General features: G+C 40.1%; 2 protein-coding genes across 2 annotated transcripts; both read left to right on the plus strand.

The window, feature by feature from the left end:
- The first annotated feature begins 5,931 nt into the window (after positions 1-5,931).
- LOC105440270 (mitochondrial import inner membrane translocase subunit Tim23-like) lies at positions 5,932-14,028 on the plus strand. The gene is made up of 7 exons (XM_030979553.1): positions 5,932-6,092; positions 7,280-7,344; positions 8,104-8,197; positions 8,880-8,961; positions 9,836-9,894; positions 10,851-10,961; positions 12,375-14,028. Exons 1-7 carry the CDS (start codon positions 6,008-6,010, stop codon positions 12,494-12,496), a joined length of 618 nt encoding a protein of 205 aa, XP_030835413.1. The 5' UTR covers positions 5,932-6,007; the 3' UTR covers positions 12,497-14,028.
- Positions 14,029-16,580: 2,552 nt separating this feature from the next.
- Positions 16,581-20,586, plus strand: LOC105440269 (ubiquinone biosynthesis O-methyltransferase-like). Its single transcript, XM_030980061.1, has 4 exons — positions 16,581-16,870; positions 18,288-18,616; positions 19,189-19,324; positions 20,321-20,586. The coding sequence occupies exons 1-4, from the start codon at positions 16,618-16,620 to the stop codon at positions 20,494-20,496; spliced, it is 894 nt and encodes a 297-aa protein (XP_030835921.1). The 5' UTR covers positions 16,581-16,617; the 3' UTR covers positions 20,497-20,586.
- Positions 20,587-22,522: the final 1,936 nt, after the last annotated feature.

Raw genomic sequence — 22,522 nt, forward strand, 5'->3', positions numbered from 1 at the left:
TATCTTCAAAAGAAGGTGGGGGCAGGGGGCAAAGCCCCTGGAACCTTTAGGAGTTTTAGGCATTTAATTACGGTCAGATAAGCCACCAGTGTCTCGCCCTAGGGTCCTAGTAGTGAGGTCCAAGGGGCAGAGCTCCAGGAAGTTCAGGGGAAAATCATGCCATCCAGCAACCTGATTTTTTTTTGGGGGGGGGAGGTCACAGCCCCCAAGCCCCCCCCCCCCCCCCCCCATTAGTACGCCATTGGGTACAATATATAGTTTGAAACTGGGAGGTGGTGAGGGAAGAGATTTCCTTTAAAAGGAAAGAAAAAGAAAAAGAAGAAGAAGATGTAATTATGGGAGGGGCACCATCATGTCCGGTAAAGAGTAGGCTTACTTACTTCCCATCAATTCCCATAATTCCGTATTGAGACCGGGGAGGGGCACCTGTAAATTTTACCCCTCCTCCTTCCCTTCTTTTTCTCAAATGATATCCATGCCCTAATCGCGCAGACTTGATCACTCACCGGGTTGATATCCGTTTCATTTATCAACTTATCATCATATATACAACCGAACCTGTCTATAAGGGCCAATGCCAGGGGAAAAAATGGCCAATGTAGTAAGGTGGCCTTTCCAGACAGGTTTTTTAACACACTTTAATTATAGATAGATGGGACCACTAAGGCAGGGGCGGATCCGAGCTGGCGGCAGGGGAGGGGGCCCCAATTCGTGAGAAAATATTTAGCGGCGAAACAGTCGGCCGATTATTCGCTCAGTGGGGGGGGGGGGGGGGGGCATATGCCTATGCGAAAAGAACCAAAATCATAACATTTTTGAGAAAACAAATTTTCTTTTCTCGTGCTTTTTTCGCTGAATACCCCAAAATCACATCGTCATCAAATTGTTAAGGTATTATTTTCTTTTCATTAGTGAACTTCGAGTTTCAGGTAAAATAAATCTGCTACAAGGCACGCCTACACGGGCCGTCATCCAATTTTTAACATTCTTGTTCCTTTCTGATTTGTCTTCATCCACTCATTACAAGCCAAATTAGTATAAAGTATTCATATCATTGTATAAAAGTAGAATCGCCATCATAATATTTTATTTTTCGTTTCTACGACCTACCCATGCAAGGGTGTCGATTTGTATCCGTGGTTGGGGGTTTGAAAGGTGCCAACATATTTTCGGCAATGGATCAAAGCAACCGAGAGGTAGAATCGTGTGGCAGGTTGCACCCATCCCCAAGCGCGTAGCCAGGATTTCATTTTAGGGGGGTAGTGAGCACGCAAAGCGCGCTCCCTATAGGGGTTGGGTGCAGGTAGGGAGGAGTTTCCCCATTCCCCCGCGAAGCGTGGAAGCTTTGACGCTTCATTAAATTATTAGAGAAAGAAGACGATTCGTTGGAACGTTCTCGACTCTTAACCCTTGTTTGAATCAAATTCCCCTTCCTCCGCGCGTAGCGCGGAAGTTCTGACGTTTCATTAGATTATTAAAGGAAAAAGACGATTCGATGTACCATTCTCGACTCTTAATCCTTGTTTGAATTCAGTTTCCCCACCCCACCTGCGCGAAGCGCGGAAGCTTTGACGTTTCTTAAATTATTAGGGAAAGAAGACGATCCGTATACCATTCTCGACTCTTAATCCTTGTCTGAATTCAGTTTCCCCCCCCCCCCTCCCGCGCGAAGAGGGTTAAGCTTTGACGTTTCAAATAATTATTACTCTTAATCCTTGTATGAATTCAATTTCGCCCATCTCGCGCGAAGCGCGGAAGCCTTACGTTTCATTAAATTATTACTCTTAATCCTTGTCTATATTTTCGCCCATCTCGCGCGAAGCGCGGAAGCTTTCACGTTTCATTAAATTATTAGAGAAAGAAGACGATTCGTTGTATCGTGTCCTTGTCTGAATTAAGTTTCCCCGCGTGGAAGCTTTGCATTTCAATAAATTATTACTCTTAATCCTTGTCTGAATTCATTTTTCGCCCATCTCGCGCGAAGCGCGGAAGCGTTCACGTTTCATTAAATTATTAGAGAAAGAAGACGATTCGTTGTATCGTGTCCTTGTCTGAGTGCAATCCCCCCCTCCCCACCCTCCCGCGCGAAGCGCGGAAGCTTTGACGGTTTAATAAATTATTACTCTTAATCCTTGTCTATATTCATTTTCGCCCATCTCGCACGAAGCGCTGAAGCTTTACCATTTTATTGAATTATTAGAGAAGGAAGACGATTCGTTGTATCGTGTCCTTGTCTGAAATCAGTTTCCCCCCATACACCGTTGTCTCATTTATTTCGTATATAATTATGTATGTATTATGAAAATGAGAGAGCAAAATGTGTATATTGATGGTCATCTTGCAAGTAATAATCAGAAACTACTCTCATCGGGCTCTCATCATTCATTTTTTTCTATTAAAAAAAAAAAATTATGGTGAATTATTAGGGGGGGGTGACTGTACAGGTCACCCCCCCCCCCACCTGAAATATTGGGGGGGGGATATATCCCCCCCCCCCGGGATCGACACCCATGTACCCATGTATTTTGGTTATTTATTTGAATAACCAAATAATGTTGTGAAGAAGAGCTATCAAAATAAAGTAAGAAAATCAAGACTATTCAACATTGCTAATACGAATACTAGTCGTTGCTAACTTCAGCAGGAAACTGAATCGACGAACACATTTTTGGCTCGGTTCATACTGCTAAGCGCATAGTGGTTAAGCACATTGGTGGGGTTACTTCTCGCGTTGCCAATTTGAAATACATATACTCAACGTAAACCTCGTGTGAAAGCACATGTAGGACTCAGAGTTACTGTGTAAACACAGTATTTATTAGTTAAAAAATTGAATAACCTCTTAAATATAGTTTATTATTACCCATACAAGGCATTTTAGCGGCAAAATAAAAAATCGTATTTTGCACGCTGCTCCAGATATGAAACCGGAGCGGGCAATATTTGCCATATTGCCCTATTCCGGGTTTCACCTTGTATAGTAGCATCCCTCTGCCTAAATCACTTAAATTGTATTTCAGCAACAACATATGGTATTTATATAAATGATCTTTGTGTCAAAATGCACAGGATTACGAAAGGCGTAATATTCAATGATCGTTGTCGCGGTTGAAATCGAGCCAAGTAATGATAACTCTTTATGCTCCCTGTCAAGACTGACTACTTTAGCTTTAAAACAATGTCTCTTGACTACAATCGACCGATTTGCTATTCCCGTTTGGAAATTATAAAGCAGAACTGCATATTCTGAGATTTGCATGGTCGCAGCTACCATGGAATGGCCTTAGGCGCTATTTACCAGAGTACCGGAAAATTTTGATTAATCTGCTCGAAAGCAGAAGTGTTTTAGGGGCTAAATTTGTTAGTTCTTATAGTAAATACACAGGGGCATCCACATGTATACAAAAAATTACTATCCATCCCATTTTCAAAATTTCCCAAAACTCTGAATTATCTTTAACGTGTCACGCGCGGTAACAATTTACGTCACAGTTACATGTTCATACATTTTCATCTCTGGACAAGAGTTTGGTAAAAACAGTCATACATGATAAGTAAAAATCATGCTTGATACCGAAGTATATTATTTGTTTTAAAAAATGCCTCGTATAGGACAGGGCTTCTTTCGGGTAGGCCTACTTCAGAAATAATGACCGCGCCTGTTAGATCATTATTGCCCTCGTCTTCGACTCGGGGGGGGGGGGGGGGGGCAGGCGCGCCGGAAGCAGTTTGGGACTGGGGGGGCAAACATTCCAGGGGGCTCACATTCCAGGGGCAGTGACGTAATGAGAAAAAAAGTTCGGAAGGGGGGGGGGGGGGCACACGAAAAATCTGCATCACCACCAGTCTTACACGTTACATGCAGGTCCCGCGGAACGTTTTTCAAAGTGGAGTATTATCGATCAGGTAGAGCGTAAATTGGCGTGGGGTCCAGGGAATGAGCCTCGGCAGGGGGTCAAGGGGCTGAGCCCCCGGAAGCTCAGGGGTTTTAGGTATTTATTTACGGTTAGATGAGCATCCAGGGGCCCTCTGTAAGGCAATTGACGTGTTCCAAGGGGGGGGGGGGGAGAGCCCCCAGAAATTCAGAGGTTTTGATATTTAACTACGGTCAGATGAGCATCCAGGGGCCGTCTTAGGGCCCTTGATGGGGTCCAGGGGGCAGAGCCCCCGGAAGCTCAGAGGTTTTAGGTATTTAATTAAGGTCAGATGAGCATCCAGGGGGCCGCCTTAGGGCCCTTGGTGGGGTCCAGGGGGCAGAGCCCCCGGAAGCTCAGAGGTTTTAGGTATTTAATTAAGGTCAGATGAGCATCCAGGGGGCCGCCTTAGGGCCCTTGGTGGGGTCCAGGGGGCAGAGCCCCCGGAAGCTCAGGGGTTTTAGGTATTTAATTACGGTCAGATGAGCATCCAGGGGCCCGCCTTAGGTCCCTTGGTGGCGTCCGGGGGCGGAGCCCCCGTAAGCTCTGGGGTTTTAAGCATTTAATTACGGTCAGATGAGCATTTTTTATACCTTATTTGTGACATTGGCAGGTCACTTATTTTTTTCTCCGTCTTTCTTTCTTTTTTTCTTTAACATACTTTTTCAAAAAGGAGGGGGGGGGGGGGGGCTCGAGCCCAGCCACTTTGCAGACCATGACATAAAGGCTTCTAAATTAGCGTATTTCGCCTGACTGTAATTTGGGAATTTCTTATTTTCCAACAAACGCATAAAAAGGTATGACTTACAAAAGAAATGGAGAAAAAATGCCGGAAAATCATGTCACAACATCAACATTTGTAAATCAATTGTTTCGAATAAGAAATACATCATCCCCCCCCCCCCATCAGTACGCCAGCGTTCAGGGGCTCATGTCTTCTCACCCCTATAACAAAAAAACGGGCACGCTTTCCCATTCTCGCGCAATATGTCCACGATATGCGCGTATCGCTATTATAGAGACCTCCATTGATAAATACCGTATAGGTGGCATGCGCAATGTTTATGAAATTTAATTCCTGTGAACTTTCCGTTTCTTCGAATGGAATTGTATATGTGATTTAATTCAGGTTTTTATTATTGTTACGTTCTTTTGGATTAAAAATACAAGCCTTTACTGTTGTTTTTTTTTTTTTTTTTGGAGGGGGGGGGGGGCGTTTTGGGGGGGGGGCAAAAATGCGTTTTGCCCCCCCACTTTTTTGACTGGGGGGGCAACTGCCCCCCCTGCCCCCCCACTTCCGGCGCCTATGGGGGGGGGGGGGGCGAGTCGGGGCAATATGATCTTAGCTTGGTCAATATTGCTGATATACCCCTCAAGCCCAGTCAATATATTTACTTATAGTATAATTATTATCTTCATTGTTATCATTACAATCAGTTAATTGTTGTTGTTGTTGTTGTTGTTGTGTTTGCTGCTAGCCGCTGTTGTTGTTGTTACTATGATTAAGAGCGGCGATCTACTTACAAATAAAATATGTTTTAAAACTTTTTTTAATGAATTAATCTAGCACAAGAAAAGATAAACAACGAAACGAACGAAATATCGAACAAACAAACATTTCTAACAAAAAAAATTGTTTTGCAAATTTTAAAAGACGGACCTATTTTGAATTGTATTTTTGTTAAACGTGGGACCCATGTTCAGGGTCTTTTTGTGAAAGAGTGACCCATTAGAGCGGCACACCCCCATATGTCCTAATACAATACAATACAATACAATACAATAAAGTCATTTATATAGCGCTCTTACGAACTAACTGTTGTTTCACAGCGCTTTACATAAAAAGTTATAATATGTGAGTACCCCCCCCCCCACCCCCAGGGGAGGGGGGGGGGGGGGGTTCCCATGACATGGGGGTCGGTTAGTGTGTAAACAATCTTTATGCCTTACGAGAAAACAGATTTTCAAATTGGCAACAAATTTACTACATGACCTGTCGGATAGTTCATAAGTTCCTACGTGTTACGTGATTATGCGTAATGAATTGTATGTCTTCGTGATACTGACGCAATCGCAGTCTTGTAATACCGAAAATGGATCAAAATTCGTTTCCATCCTCTGGCCTATTTGGTTCATATGGAGCTTATTCTTCAGGTGACCCGTCTCTCAACATACCTGGTAAGCTAACCGTCAGAATTCTTCTTTAAATTTCATAAAGACAGTCTAGCAATTTTTCTTGTGCACCGCACCGGTCATCAGGCCGGGTGAACATGCCCGCGCCGGGCCCACGGGCGTGAGATAGCGTACATGTACGGGTCAGGCGCTGGAGCGCCTAGGCGAAGAATTAAGCAGCTAGCAGTGCGCAGTGCAGTGGATTGGTTCTTCTTTGAATATGCCTAATAATATCTGCCTATGCCTTTTGGCCGGGTAAGCTAGGCCTGGTAAGCTAGGCCTGGTAAGCTAGGCCTGGTTGAGTCCTTACGCTACCTCGGTGGCATTTACGCTGCAAGCAAAAAGCCATCACTTTTTTCACATTCATATTCAGAAGTTTTGTCGAGAGTTGCAGGGCCAGGCATAAAACGAGCATGATGAAAAACTTGAATCGAAATTAATGAAAATTTTAAAACCCACCTCTGGTCTGGATTGTGTAGGTCTAGATCTATGTTTGAAAAAAAAAATGCCCTCTTTAATTCAGCCGGCTTTTTTTAATAGTTTTTCAGTGTAAATGCTCGCTCTCAGAAGACTGGTGCACGATATCACGAAGAACTTTGCGCATTGAGCACTGTACAGTGAGTTAACGCGCTCCCATTGGCCGATCTGCTCGAGTGGCTTCGAATTTAAGTGAGAGAGGGCCTACTTTACTTAAGCGCAAATTAAGTTCAATGGCAATGTCAAAAGACCCTACGTAAGATTATGTCACACCACAGAGATTTTGACATGTCATGCTTTAAACAGGTGGCGCATTTCACACATAACTGACGCACCCATGAAATAGACATATCAACGAACACTTCAGAATAAATTTCCACTTTGTACCTTGAATATGACGAAAGTGAGAATTGTTCAAACTTTAAAAATAGCAACGCAAGACTTGCCAGGGTAAATGGGAGTTCAAAAGAACAATGGTATTTCAATTTAGTTTTTCTGCAATGTAAATGGGCTTGAATGCCTACATGTACATGTAGTTACTAGTAGTATTAGATAATACTTCAATGTCCACAGGCTGGCAATCAATAAGTCTATTGTATATATAGGTACATTCTGAGAGTTCACTGAATTCAGTGACCATGAATTTCCAGAACTCCATTAAAAAAAGCTGTAGACTAATTTTCACCATTTTTTTCTTTCTTGTTTCCCGTTAACAGTTACATCAGGAGCCAGCGGTTCCCTCTCACCATACCTGAATGTCGATCCCATGTATCTGAATCAGGTTTGTAGTATGATTAGCAGTCATGGAGTCTTTCATGTATACCCAGGCGATATGTGTGTCCGGACAAGTTGTGTATCCGGACAGTTGATTTAAAACTGCAATTTGAAGAAGTTTGCAATTACAAGCAATAGATCATAGATTTTCTAAGATTTATGTTGGACGATATATTATGTGGGAAAGTATACATGTTGGTTAGTCGAATTTGATGAATATTTTTAATTAAATACAAAGGCGAAAGAGAAGGGTTTTTTTTTGTTTAAGTTTCCCCATCATACAGTGTTTTGGGCAGTAAGTGTATGTGTGTATTGTGTACATGCACTGATTATTGATGACTTAAAACATTATCAGAAAATTTTTCTTGACTTTACAAATCTTCCTTTTTTGTATGGAAAAACAACCACTTTTCCTGTGGGAATTTCCCAACAAATCAGAGTATCAGACTTAAGAACAATACATCATTTTTCAGTGAGCTGTAAGACTACAATATTTTCTCCAAAGCCCTGCTCCAAAACCCGCTGAATGCAAAGCGAAAAGCCTAAGAGATAACTCTAGATATAACCCATTGAATGATAAATGTCAGAATTAACAGGGAGGGGGGGGGGGGGGGATGCTACCAAAATACCAGAATACCCCAGAGTAAAATCAGATAACAGAAGCAAACCTTGAGATTTGTTGCATTTCATGTTTTGAAATTGGAGCATAGTTTAAAGTGAATGTTTAACTTTATTTCCATTTTCTTCTTCTTCCCTCCTATTTCAGGGTGACTCCCAATTCATCATCCCCAATGGCCAAGCTAGGACGAGAGGAAGATTTGAGTTGGCTTTCTCTCAAATTGGTAGTTCATGTCTTGCAGGTAAGTTATAATGGTACTTTCATAATTTCTATGTCTGATGTGTATCATAAATTCAAAGTTTCAGTTTCATTTAAATACAACCTGAGATTGGCTGGGAACCTGCAATTTATTAAAGTACTTCTAATATTATGTCATAGGCTCGAGAAGTAAAATATTATTAAAGTGAATCGGTGATTGTAATGACACTTTGCTCTTACCATTTCATTCTGTATTTTAGATATTTTAACATTGTACATACGTACACTCTCTTTTAATATTTTATATGTACGTACATGTTCATGTAATGAACACGCTATGGGTTTTACAAACATATTTCTCAAGCATTGTATTCTTAAGTAAATTTAATTTGCCTCTTGATCTTAAAAGTAATTTTTAATGGTACATTGTAATGTGACATAATATTGGGAAGATGTTGTGAACATGTGTAATTTCAGTAATGAACAAATAAAATTAACAAAGCTAAACTGACGTTGGTTAAGATTTTGGCTTTGATGAGAATATGCTCTTTTGAGATGATTACATCAGCAACATGTATGCAGTCATCAGTGTGAAAGCTTGAATAAAACATGTTGGTCCATCCAAACTTTTAATCAATCAGTGAATCAATTAGTCAACCAATCAATCTATAATGACACAATTTATCTGTTACTCGATGGTACTATTTTGTTTGTTTCTTTATTAGGGGCATTGTATGGAGCTGTGAATGGCCTTCGTATATCAGGTGTAGAGACGAAAGAGCTTGCCGGCAGAGTACGCATGTCACAGTAAGGCATTTTTAAATATCTAATGTATTCAAATTGGAATTGCCCCTTCCAACTAAACCATTGGAATCAGTTCATTATTTAATTTAATTATTTTAATATAAATTTTGAGATGTTTAATAAAGCTTTTTATGTTTATTATAATATCTTTGTGTAGAATAAAATTTTCTTGGGTTCATATTGTTGTATTGATCTGTGATTATATTTCATCAGTTGAGAAGCACATTTAGTTGTGTTTTTAGACTTAAAGAGAAGGTTGAGTTCTGGGAAGAGGTGAAAAATAAATGCAAGGTTGGAAGAACATCAGAGTAAAAATGTCCCATGAAAAGCATGGCCCCTCAAATGCCTTCATATTCTTAATATGGCATGTAACATGTTTGTGTAGTCCCATATTTTCTGTGTACAGTGCTTGTAACTGGGCCAAATTTCTTATCATTTTGATGATTCTAAAACCTTGCAGTACACACCAATATGCTAGATCATCAACCTTTTCTGATCGATTCCACACCATTTCTTTCACAATGCAATTGCATGACCAGAACTAATCTTTATCTTTAAGGCCTCATTCTCAACTGACTAATCGTAGTCAAGAGAGTGATCAATTCAGACCACAAGTTTATGACCTCTTAAGTGTGGCTCCCGATATTAAGCTTTTGATTACATCAATACTGTAGTTATGTAACTGTGTGTAAATTATAATTTATATTTTGCCCCATTCTGATAACAAGTAACTATGAATATTAACAATTGTTATGGTACCCATGAAGATTGTTGCCATGCCCTTCTTCATGTGTTTTTGTTTGTGTAAACAAAAAAAATTCAAAGAATATTTTTTATTTGTTATTGATTCTTTATTTTACTGCCTATTAATTTTCAGAATGTTAACACTGGTCACTAAACAAGGAGCCTCTTCTGCAAATTCTATAGGAGTAGTTGGTGAGTACAGAAGTACAGTGTGTGAAACAGTTTTCGCATCGTTAGACAGTTGTCCTTGTTAGCTCCTTCCACTCCTTTGTCAGAAGCAATGGGTGCTCCAATTGAACCAAGTTTTGTATGCGTTTGCTGGAGGTCTTCAGGGCCTAGACCCTTGTAAGGGAGGTACTTTTTGGGGGAGGGGGTCTAGTTGCTTTACCCCTATCTGCACTAGTTGTCCAGGAGGGATTAGACCTCCCTGCATGGTCACTGGCAGGTAATGATCTCATCAAATCAGTTTTAAATGAACATAAGAAAAAGTGGATCATGGGGGACCAACGGGTACTGCTTATGCATTGTTGGTTATATAGAGGGTGCAAGTAGATACAAGTAGTGCAGTCCCGCTTTAAAACTCTAGCAGAAAGTCTTTAGCAGATACTTATCAGGAAATGTGTAAATAGAAGATTTGCCTCAATTGTTTTGCTTTGTTTTTGTTGCATCTGGTTGTCAGGGATTTTGGAGAGAAATATTACTCCCTGTTTATTCATTGACCATAGAACTTACGAGTGGCTTTGTGTCATAACCTAAAAATCATATTTCACTGTTTCATCTATACTGTTTGAAGTATGGGGAATGACGAAGCCATCCCAGGAAAACCCTACAGACATAAGCACAAATGTAATATATGCAGCTAACAACTGAATTATTCAATTGTAAATTGGTGTTTTTTGTGTGTTTCCTCATAACTCAAGAATGAAGGGTGGACAGGTTGAATTAGGGCCTTTTTTTTTTAATACTTTTAGATGAAAGCTTTTACATGTCACAATCTTAGGAAACATATGTCAGGACAAATCAATTTTTCACATACAGTACTTAAAAATTTACAAGATTTAATAAAGATATGAATTATTTAGTTGTTAACTGTAATAGTTGTTAATGGAAAGAAATCATAAACTGATTTCTATTTTGTTTCATTGTAGCTCTTATGTACACAATCTTCGGTATTGGTCTTTCGTGGAGTAGAGGAACAGACGATGAGATTAACACGTTAGGTGCTGCAACCATGACTGGAATGCTCTATAAATCTTCAGGTATGTATACGTCGATAGAAAGCTCTTCTTCTCTCCATCTTACTATCCCTCTCTCTATCTTACTTTAGTTAGAGAGAAGAGAGAAGGGAAGTAAGTTAGAGAGAAGGATTACTTTCCTTCTCTCTATCTTACTTTACTTTCCTTCTCTCTATCTTACTTTCCTTCTCTCTATCTTACTACCCTTCTCTCTAATTTGCTTTCCTTCTCTGTATCTTACTACCCTTCTCTCTATCTTACTTACCTTCTCTCTATCTTACTTTTCTTCTCTCTATCTTACTTCCCTTCCCTCTATCTTACTTACCTTCTCTCTATCTTACTTTTCTTCTCTCTGTCTTACTTTTCTTCTCTCTATCTTACTACCCTTCTCTCTAACTTGCTTTCCTTCTCTCTGCCTTACTTTCCTTCTCTCTGTCTTACTTTTCTTCTCTCTACCTTACTACCCTTCTCTCTATCTTATTTACCTTTTCTCTATCTTACTACCCTTCTCTATCTTACTTACCTTTTCTCTATCTTACTACCCTTCTCTCTAACTTGCTTTCCTTCTCTGTATCTTACTACCCTTCTCTCTAACTTGCTTTCCTTCTCTCTGCCTTACTTTCCTTCTCTCTGTCTTACTTTTCTTCTCTCTACCTTACTACCCTTCTCTCTATCTTATTTACCTTTTCTCTATCTTACTACCCTTCTCTATCTTACTTACCTTTTCTCTATCTTACTACCCTTCTCTCTAACTTGCTTTCCTTCTCTCTGCCTTACTTTCCTTCTCTCTGTCTTACTTTTCTTCTCTCTACCTTACTACCCTTCTCTCTATCTTATTTACCTTTTCTCTATCTTACTACCCTTCTCTATCTTACTTACCTTTTCTCTATCTTACTACCCTTCTCTCTAACTTGCTTTCCTTCTCTGTATCTTACTACCCTTCTCTCTAACTTGCTTTCCTTCTCTCTGCCTTACTTTCCTTCTCTCTGTCTTACTTTTCTTCTCTCTACCTTACTACCCTTCTCTCTATCTTATTTACCTTTTCTCTATCTTACTACCCTTCTCTATCTTACTTACCTTTTCTCTATCTTACTACCCTTCTCTCTAACTTGCTTTCCTTCTCTCTGCCTTACTTTCCTTCTCTCTGTCTTACTTTTCTTCTCTCTACCTTACTACCCTTCTCTCTATCTTATTTACCTTTTCTCTATCTTACTACCCTTCTCTATCTTACTTCCCTTTTCTCTATCTTACTACCCTTCCCTCTATCTTACTTCCCTTCTCTCTACCTTACTTTCCTTCTCTCTATCTTACTTTTACTATCTACAGTATCTTTTATATAGAATATAGATTAAAACTGAGTGCTTCCGATTTAAGGTTTAGATATGGTTTGTCTGTCTTGCAGATCATCAATTTCTTTTCTGTTCTCCTGTTTTTCAGCTGGGGCGCCTAAGATGCTGCGAGGCGGAGCCGTTGGCCTGACTCTCGCTTCAGTGTACTGCTTGTACCAGAACAGGGATAAAGTGTCATCCATGATGTCAGGAAACAATTCCCAGTACTAGACCATCATCATCATCAGATGCTCAGGTTGAACTGTATTTATAGAGAAAGACTTTTGGATGATCTAGACGTGGACAATACACTGCTGCACATTGGATATCAATCATGCTTCTGAATTTTAACGGTTAAATCAAGTCCAGGCTCTTTCATTAATGGGCGTCAGCTCTTCAGCGGAGTCTTGAAGATGGTGTTGATTTAATGCAACCGTTACGGCCCAAGAATTCATGGTATTTTGGTTTTCGAATGACTATTTTTTTTCACCGCACTCTGATTAGATAAGAGAAAATTGTACTCATCTGCAGGCCAAGATGTCTCTCTGCGCGAGTCAAAGTCACTGGCAGGAGAAATACGTCTGCAGCCATCTACTGTCAAGTCATGCACATTTGTGGATGTTACAGATTTCATGATTCCTTTTCAAGGGCTCAACTGGTTTACATAATGTTTGTAAAATTGGCAACAATAATTTTTTTCTTTTATTGCTTTAAAGTTAAAATGAAATGTTATGTCTCTGAAAATCATGTACATGGGCAAGGATGTGGTCGGGAAGTTGACGAAATTGCCATTTTTGATCGTAAAACATTGATTTTAAAGCCTCGATTGTGTTGCTAATTAAAGGATCTAAAAACTTATTTTCTTCTTTAAAATTCATGGCATCTAATGCAATATACATGTAGTCATGAAACATAAATGGATGCAGTGTGTGAAGAAATTTTTGCCTTTTCTACTCGTGTATCTGCCATACATTGATGGCTCTGAAGCCTCTGAATAAAAAAAATTATTGAGTAAAAGGAGGTGTAGCATAGGAAATACTGTTTAACACTATCTACAACTTCTTTTGGACAACTGTGCTAGCGTTCGCAAAATTTAGTTGTATCATACCCGATTGGCCCCGAGTCAGGCCTCGGGAAAGACATAGTGTCGACATACCAAATCCCATTTAAACCACAAAATGTGGAATGATTGTTGCAAAAGGGTTCATGGCTTCTCTTTTACATAAAATTTACTTCAGCTAGGCCCCGTTGTTTTAAACTGAATGTGCAACATAACGTGAAAACAATATCAACTACTTCCGAAATATCAACTCATGGATTTGTCATGTTCATTCATTTCAATGGGTAACACATAAGTCTATTCAAATCGCTTGAAGTTGATTTTTAGAATGTAGTTATGATTGTGTTCAAGTTATAGCTACTAGAAATGTTGCAGTTGTTTTTGGTGACACGCTTTATCAACGTTTCCCAGAGTTCTATTCATAGTTTTTCATCAATCTGTAAATGTTCAGCAACATCTGTGCCTGGAACGGCATGTGTAATCGTAATCACTGTTTACCCTGTGATCGGATTGTTAAGTTACTGTCGAAGATGGACTTGTTAAACGAATATCAATATTCCCACAGCACTTTATGTGCATGATTTACATATGTTGGGAAAAGTAGAAAAACACGTTTACTGTAAAAGTACCACTAAAAGGGTTTGGTGGTTTAGAAAAAAGTTTGTTGGCCCAGATTTTACTAACATTTCAGTAAAAATTAAATCAGAAACTGGTATATAATCTCCATGTGACTGACAACCTATGCCATTTGTGTGGCTTCATATATTGGAGAGAATTACCACACTTGTATTCTCCAGTTTCAGGAGACATTGTATTGTAAAGTACATTTGATTATGTGAGAGAGCTATGTGTATTAAATGTATAAAACAAATTTACAAACATGAGATCCTCATAGCAAGCTGCTGTCTACATTGTATGTACATGTATTGTGGATGTTGTATGCACCATTAATTGTTTAAGTTTAGGGAGTCATTACTGGATGTGAGAAAATACGTGGGATATATAATGTAACTCAGATGGAGAGATCTTTGAATGAGATGAAGAGGGGGAGGGGTTTGGGGGTCCAAGAGATGTAACGGAAGATGAAGGGAAGACAGCGAGAGGAGGGAGGAGGTGAGATCTGTAAAGAGAAAGAGAGAGGGTGGATCCAAGAGATCGGTAAAGAAAGGGGGAGGTAGATCAAAGAGATCACTAAATAACAAGAAAGGGAGGGGTGGATCCAATAGATCATTAAAGAGAAAGGGTGGATCCAAAAGATCCATAAATGAGAGAGAGAGAGAGGGGTTCAAGAGATGGAAAAAGGAAGATAAGGGGAATACAGAGATACGAAAGAGGAGACAAGAGATATGTAAAGAGAAAGAGAGAGGGGTGGATCCAAGAGATCAGTAAAGAGTTAAGAGGGGGTGGATCCAAGAAATCAGTAAGGAAAGGGGGTGGGTCGAAGAGATCAGTACATGAGAGAGAGAGGGGGAGGGGAAGGGGGCGCTCCAAGGGAGGTAACGGAAGATGAAGGGAAAACAGCGAGAGGAGAGAGGATCAAAAAGATCTGTAAAAAAAAAAAAAGAGAGAGAGGGGTGGATCCAAGAGATCAGTAAATGAGAGAGAGAGAGAGGGGGGGGGGGGGAAGGGGTGGTCCAAGAGATGTAACAGAAGATGAAGGGAAGACAGCGAGAGGAGAGAGAGGATCCAAGAGATCTGTGAAAAATATTTAAAAAAGAGAGAGAGATCACTCAATAAAAAGAAGGGGGTGGATCCATGGTTGTTTTCCGGACCATGAACCAACACAGTCATAGAACTCAATTTTTGTCTCGCCTGCGTAGCAAAAAGCGAGACATAGGCGCCGCTTTTCCGGTGACGGCGACGGCGGCGTCAACATCAAAAACTTAACCTAAGGTTAAGTTTTTGAATTTTTGATATAATTTTTAAAGTATAAGTACTTAGTGAGTCAATGAAACTTTGACTATAGGGTAATCAAGTATCCTTAATCATGTAAGTAGAATTTCAGATCACAAAGTCAAGGTCGAAGGTCATTTAAGCTCAACAAACTTAGACTTTGTTGTGGCATCAACATCAAGATTTTCAAAATGCTTCTTCTTCGTTATTTTTCAACCGATTTCGATTCTGATTGTTTCATATGATAGGGCTAGGAGGAGGATTTAAAATTTCTACACATAATCGTGAAATTCATTATCTATAATAATAATAATAATAATAATAATAATAATAGCTTAATAGTCAACTCCAAATTTTATTAAACCGAAACGGAAATTGTTCTCCATTAATTAATTATGGTAATTTTGGCAAATTTATTCCAAAAATAACAAAAATTGCTTCTTTTCCCTCATTTCTTGACCGATTTTGATTTGGTTTGCCTTATCTGGTAGAGTTAAATTTGGAACACTAAACTTCTACACAGAATTGTGAGATTTTGCTCCATTGATTATTTATGGTACTTTATGCAAATGAAATGAAATTATGTCCCTTCCAGGGCATCAACTTGATTTTATTTTTTGACCAGTTCAAAAGTGTACCACATAAAATTTACGATATTTGTTGTTGCGAGATGCAGATGAGCGCTACGTCATTGACATTTTGGTTTATCATATTGTATTGAATTGCGTTATGCAGGCGAGACCGCCGAGAGCGTTTCCCTTGTTCCAATTTCAGGCAGGCCCAATACCACACTATGTCAAGAAGACCTTCCTTAGGTATTATGAGCTTAAAAAATGGTGACATGATCCAATTAGATGTTGGGGTTAGTAGATCAAGATCATAGTCGTCAGTTGACATTTGATAATAGGCGGATGCATATGTAAACATTTATTCATTTTTGCTAGCAATATTTCATATCTTGTATTTTTTTTAAAAATCTTTTTTGGTTGTTTTGTTTTCTTGTTACTACTTTAATGTTTTGATTTAAAAATGTATTCATTGTTATATATTTGTCCTCATTTACTATGTTATCTTTATGCTTTTGAATGCTTTTTATATTGATGTAAACTTGCATTTTTAGTCTTCGGACTTGTTGACAAGTAATGAATAAAACCTTATTTGAACTTGAACTTGAACTTGAACCAAAGTATAGGAAACGCAGTCGGATATACATTTGAATCACCAAAAAGTGACCGGAATGGTTGGTTTTCCCAGGGATGTCACACTTCCCTGGTTTTCTGGACCATGAACCAACCAATCATATTCGAAAAGATAAACAAAAAAAGGACATAGTCAAGTAATCGTATCGTATAGCAGCATATATATCTTTTCTTGTTAGAATCCAACTGATTTAAAACGAATGTTATTTTGCTCAGTGTTTTTTTTTCTTCGTAAGATTACCAGGAAAACAACGCGAGAGAAAAAAATGAATGCCGATACACTAGAGCTTGCACGAAAGTACGATTCAGTCAGTTCTGTGTACATGCAGAATGGAGTTCGCGATAAAGCTTTGAGTTGGATCGAATTGGAGAAAGACGATGTCGTGCTCGAGGTCGGATGTGGTTCTGGAAGGCTGTGTAAGATATTGTCCCCTCGCGTTAACTCCGTTACTGGTGAGTATATGATATAGGCCCTAGGCCATCGTCTTTGTAGATGTTCTGCTATGAATGATGACTAGCAAATTTTCATCGCTGATTTTGCCACTTTTTTATGTCTGGACTGCATAGTTGCCCCCTATAGGCTACTGACATACTAATTATTTGCCACATAATTTTGAAAAGAAAATATAATTTTTTTTCCATTGATTACCAGGTGATAAGAAATGTGTGTTTGCCATCGTAACTAGCCAGTGGCGGACCCAGGGGGACCTTTTTGGGGGAGATGCCCCCCCCCCCCTGGTGCAAGGGGGGAGGGGGTGCACATTTTCAAATTTCCCAGGGCCAAAAAAAAAAGTGCTCTCTACCCCCCACCCCCCCCCCCACCCCACCCCCCACTGAGCGCATTTTCGGGAGCAAAATGAAAATAATTGGGCCCCCACCTCTAAGAATTCCAGGATCCGCGCCTGTTACTAGCAGTGGCGTAGGTACTGGGGCGCGGGCCTGGCCCCTCCACTCAGTGTTATTTAGGGAACGCATATATGCATGTTCCCTCCTTTTGAAAACACCCCCTATGTCCGGTGTGTAAAGTCTTGTTTGTGTATGTACGAGCCGGACTTTGGTGTGTGAAAAGTACCCCTTTACCGGACATTTTGGTAACACGCATGTTATCCCTCCGTTCACGGAGTGGGGGGCGGGGGCGAGGGGTACGGGACACGTGGTCAAAAAAGAAAGAAAGAAAACATATGCGAGAAAAGAAAGAGGGAGAAGGGGAAAAGGTCTGGATTTGAAGACGTCTAAAAAACCTTCCCCCCCCCCCTTTCCCCTCATCAATAGCCTTGCAAAAGTCGCATTGCATTTTCCTAGTTAGACCGGTGTGCCGCCCCCTCCCTGGCATCGTGTTATTGCCCCCTCAATGGATGAACATCCATTTAGCACGCGCAATGGCAAATACACACTGGAATCGCTGACTTCAACAATCAGCACAGGCCAACATTGTTCTATTACATTTCACAAGTTTGGTGTTGCTGATGTTGTTTTGTGTTGCGGGTCCCCTAAATGTGCTCACGATGCTCTCCATTTCTTTCCAAGAGAAAGGATGAAAAAAAAAACCTGAGTTAATTAATTGATATAATAATAATAATAATTCGGTTGTAACACATTCAAGATTATTTTAACTGGTATTCAGGAACATCACTGGTGTTAGGTTTGTCCTTGTTATATCGCTGGCTAACAGTATTCAGAGTAAAAGGCATGGGCGTCAATCAGGGGGAGGAGGGGGGGGGGGCAGGGTCAGGGTCAGGGTGACACGCCCACATTTTGGAAGTCTAGTGTCTTCTTCGGAAAGGTACCCGTCCACATTTTCCCGCTATCCTTGGAGACCTAGATTTGGATACAATGGTGTGTTTTTTTGTAAAACAATTTTTTTGTGCAGGTTTGGACATCTCTGTAGGTTTGATAGAACTTGCGAAAAGGGAAAATCCAGCGTCCAATGTACAATTCTTTGAGGAAGACGCGCAGACGTTCGGGCCTCACCTCCACGACTGGCGCGAAAAGTTCGACAAAATTCTGAGCTTCACGGTTCTTCAGTGGTGCTCCGATAAGGAGAGCATCCTTAAGAATGTCTACCGCTGTCTTAAACCTGGTGGTATATTCCTCCTTGACTTTGGACTACATGGCCAGTGCATGGGGGAGTGGAGTAGTTATGGAGAAACAGCTGATGTATGGGTCAGGAAACATCCCAAATGGGGTTCATACCTGCAGGTAATTAAAAACACTATTTGTACCAGTATCAGCGAAATAGCATCGTGTCCTCTTGTTATATAAAGGGAAATGTTCGAGGGGGGGTGTCGCGATCCATATCTGAAGGTAGAATCGCTTGTAAGTACAGTTTTGTAACTTGGTAATGGCGAAATAAATGTTGTGCCCCCCCCTGTTGTATTTTATTCCAGAGGCGGTGCTTCCGGGGAACTAATGCCCCTATTAAAATATGTTAGGGGTCACTACAACTTTGACAAGTGCCACTTTTACAATTTTCCTTTTTAATAAATTCACCGGTCTCCCTCTTAGTATTGCCCCTTTTCACCACTGAAAAGTGCCCCTTGTATTTTGCCACGTGCCCCTTTTTTCCTTTCCAATAAGTGCCATTTTCTCTTCCGAGAAGTCATCCCTTTCCTTCTGTAATGTATGCTTCTTCCCCTTTCTTATAAATACCCCCTCTTCGCGATTCGTAAGTGCCCCTGTAAAAATGTGATAGGTCCTCTTGTGGAGTACATAATGACATTACAATTTCCTTAATTGTTTCAGTCCCTTTCTTTATTATTTACACAAATCAGAATTGCGGCTACGCCATATATTACACGAAAAGTTCTGAAGGCTTTCTCGAAATAATGAGATCAGTGGGTTTCATCATTCAAAGATCTGAAGTCAAACAAAGGCCCTGGGTCAAATGGAATGAAGAAACAATAAAAAGTAAGTACAGCATATCATTATTGTTAAAAAGCCAAACAAACAGCAAACAAGAGTTTGATGTCCGGGCAAAAGATGTCAGCCCCACCCCACTCCCAACATGACTAGCCTCTTGTCGATGCCCTCGCGCAGTTGGAGTCTCTAAATTCTGACGAGCGAAGCGAGTCAGAGAAACCGAGGCGCTTGCGCGGAACGCCTCGGTTTCTCTGACTCGCTTCGCTCGTCAGAATTTAGAGACTCCAACAGCGCGAGGGCATCGACAAGAGGCTACAACATGACTGGCTACACAACCGCGTATGAGAGTGCCCCCCCCCCCGGCCCCACCCCCTTATGCCCTTATGCCGATTCATAGAGAAGATAGTCGACGTTTTCCTTAAAAAGGGATGTTTTTCAAGCACAGATCGCACATAAACCAAAAAAAAAAATGCGATACTTACATTTCAGAGGTTGAAGGACACGGCTGGGTAGGGCAGCGCTTGAGTGTATATGAGAGTGACCCCCCTCCCCTTATCCACTTATAAGGGGATTCATAGGGAAAATGAAGGCTACTAAAGAGAACAGTACTGTTGTTCTCAGTTGACTAGAGATTCCTGACATAATAAAGTTTAGGTCAAATGTAATTTATGCAGAGCTGAGATCGTGAAACTTCTTTTCTTATAAGCCAGTTCACGGTTGCAGTCTGAGCATGAGCAGATAAAAATCATTGCAGAACAAATTGTAAAATACACAGAGACAAAATACTGGATACGTGCTCATGAAAGTTATGTAATCATTATTCATTTATACACAAGCAGTGCACCCCATGAGACACAGGTGGAAGTATGCTTTGAAAAGGGAAAACTAAGGCTATTTATGTAGTACCTCCATCGCTGTAGGAGTGATTATTTCATTATTTACAAAGTGGGACTTCTTCATCTTTTGAAGATCTGTGAATATTCGGGGTCATTCGGGACATGTGCTAACCATGAACTGGTCTTTTCATCCTTCATGATTGTACAGGTCAGCTGCGATGCCTATTTTACCCCATCAAGCACATCCCCGCGGAGCATCAGGATGAATTCATCGATGACGTCTACAAGTGGTTATATGACGTCACCCCTAAGAGATCTAAAGACGTTTTGCAGGGTGAGGTGGGACGCTTTGAAAACATGACCATTGTGGCTACCAAAGAATAACGTTCTCCGTTACTTTTGTTTTGTTTCATTGTATACGTTCTTGGAAACCTACTGGCCGACATAGCGGCAATCAAACGTGCGGTTCTATGGGTTATAATGTGGCCTTTAAAAACAGTTAAAGGTACTCTGTCCCATTTGCAGGCCAAACAAAATGAAAAGGTTAAATTCCAACGGCATTTGAAAGACAAAACTAAATTAGAACTTCCCTCAAAACGAAAGGGCTAGAAAATGGCTTTTAGTGGGAAAATAACGACCTTGAGTTGTCGAATCGACTGTCCCGTTTGTTTATTTAACATTCGCAATGCTCATCACATTCGGCTCCACCTCTGTAGGTCTTCTCCTTTACGGTTTTACACCTACTTCTTTTCTCATTACATGTTCATAACATTCTCCTTCTTCTCCTTCATCTCCCTCAAATGTTTTCAATCTACTCATCCCTCTCTTATGACAGTCTCTTTTAGTTTTCTTCTGTTCATCTCTCCTCTCCATTCCCTTTCTCATCAATCTAATATGTTGAACGATCATCATCTAATTCTTCCATCCTATCCTAGTTCTACCTGAGTCCTCCCATCCAATCTCCTCACTCTCTCTCTCTCTCTCTCTCTCTCTCTCTCCCTTCCCCCCTTTATATTTCTTCGATCAGCTATAAAGTAACGTTTCGTCAGTTTGAGCCGCCATTTAGATATTCAAAAGTTTAATATATGTTTTTGCTGCCAATTTCAAACTTTGACAATTTCTGAGCATTCGAATTCGCGCAAACGAGGATAGGGGTAGGTTGATTGACGCCTTTGAGAAAGAAAATCTTGACTACATCGAATTGAAGGACACCCTCGAATAAAGTGGGGGTTCAATTCGTTCAAATCGAGTTCATAAATATATATTATCATAATATTATATTTTATGTTTAAACGTAGAATGTTATGTAGTATGTATTCCATTGTATAGTTTATGTTGCCCTTTACATTGCTCTTTGAAACACGAAACCTGGACTTATTTTGCCTTTTCCTTTATTTGTGAAGAACAGAATATATAAATAATAATTATGGGATCTTTTTTCTGACAATTAAACAAAATGTATATCAATCAATTATGGTTCGTTTGGGGTAGCTGATCCAGGTATTAGATTTATTGATGAAAATGTTTTGATGGAACTTCCTTGAAGTGCCGTAAAAAAGATGAGGCTTCCTCGAAATGTGCGAGAAAAAAAAAGAGGAGTATGAAAATCCACATTTCGTTGATTTTTTTTTTCTTAGGCCTCAAATATCATTGCGGGGGTGGTGACAATGTTATACATGTAATTAGATGAATCGTCTCGTTTTCCCGCAGATGGTATTAAATTCCGTTGTCCTGCATATTACAGTCCTGTTTTCCAGAGTGAAAATCAGATTTCTTTAACTCTAACTTGTATGTATAGGACATCCCTTGCGGGGAAAATGAACAGGTGTGTGTGTATTGCTACTTTTTATGATACTTCCCGCAATCATGAAGGGATCATGGCGCAATCAAAGACGATGTTACGCTTGTAAACACTGACCTCTACACAGAGAGGTCAGTGCTTGTAAATAAGCGAGTTCGTAATTAGGATTTGCGCATGGGCAGATAAAGGTCGTTCGTACCCAAATTGTAAAACCATTGAGACGAATACTCGGAACGTGCTCATGACAATCATGTAATCAGCATTCATTTATGCACCAACAGTACATTTACACAGGCCGTGGAAGTATTCTTCCAACAAAAGGTATTCATGAAGCACCTCCATCACTTCGGCAGTGATTATTCTGAAATGCACACGTGGGAAGTATCCATCGTGTCAAAGATCTGTGGATATTTTGGGGTCATGCGGTCCAGAGCTATTTACGAACTCGCTTATTGGTCTTCGAATTGGTCTTAGAGGGAGAAACTCTCATCAAGTGATCCTCTTTTTAAGAAACTTAGGAGTCTTAAATATTTTTGACATTTGTAAATTGCAAACTGCATAATATTTATGTACAAATAATTCAACAACTTGATGCCTCAGGCCCGGGCG

The sequence above is a fragment of the Strongylocentrotus purpuratus genome, unplaced genomic scaffold (assembly GCF_000002235.5).
Source record: "Strongylocentrotus purpuratus isolate Spur 01 unplaced genomic scaffold, Spur_5.0 spur5_scaffold_10, whole genome shotgun sequence".
NCBI lineage: Eukaryota > Metazoa > Echinodermata > Echinoidea > Camarodonta > Strongylocentrotidae > Strongylocentrotus > Strongylocentrotus purpuratus.

Coding starts and splice junctions, on each gene's coding strand:
- LOC105440270 (XM_030979553.1), top strand. CDS start 6,008: ATGGATCAAAATTCGTTTCCATCCTCTGGCCTATTTGGTTCATATGGA. Junction 6,093..7,279: donor CCCGTCTCTCAACATACCTG/GTAAGCTAACCG, acceptor TCCCGTTAACAG/TTACATCAGGAGCCAGCGGT. Junction 8,198..8,879: donor TGGTAGTTCATGTCTTGCAG/GTAAGTTATAAT, acceptor TTTCTTTATTAG/GGGCATTGTATGGAGCTGTG.
- LOC105440269 (XM_030980061.1), top strand. CDS start 16,618: ATGTTATTTTGCTCAGTGTTTTTTTTTCTTCGTAAGATTACCAGGAAA. Junction 16,871..18,287: donor TCGCGTTAACTCCGTTACTG/GTGAGTATATGA, acceptor TTTTTTGTGCAG/GTTTGGACATCTCTGTAGGT. Junction 18,617..19,188: donor AATGGGGTTCATACCTGCAG/GTAATTAAAAAC, acceptor TACACAAATCAG/AATTGCGGCTACGCCATATA.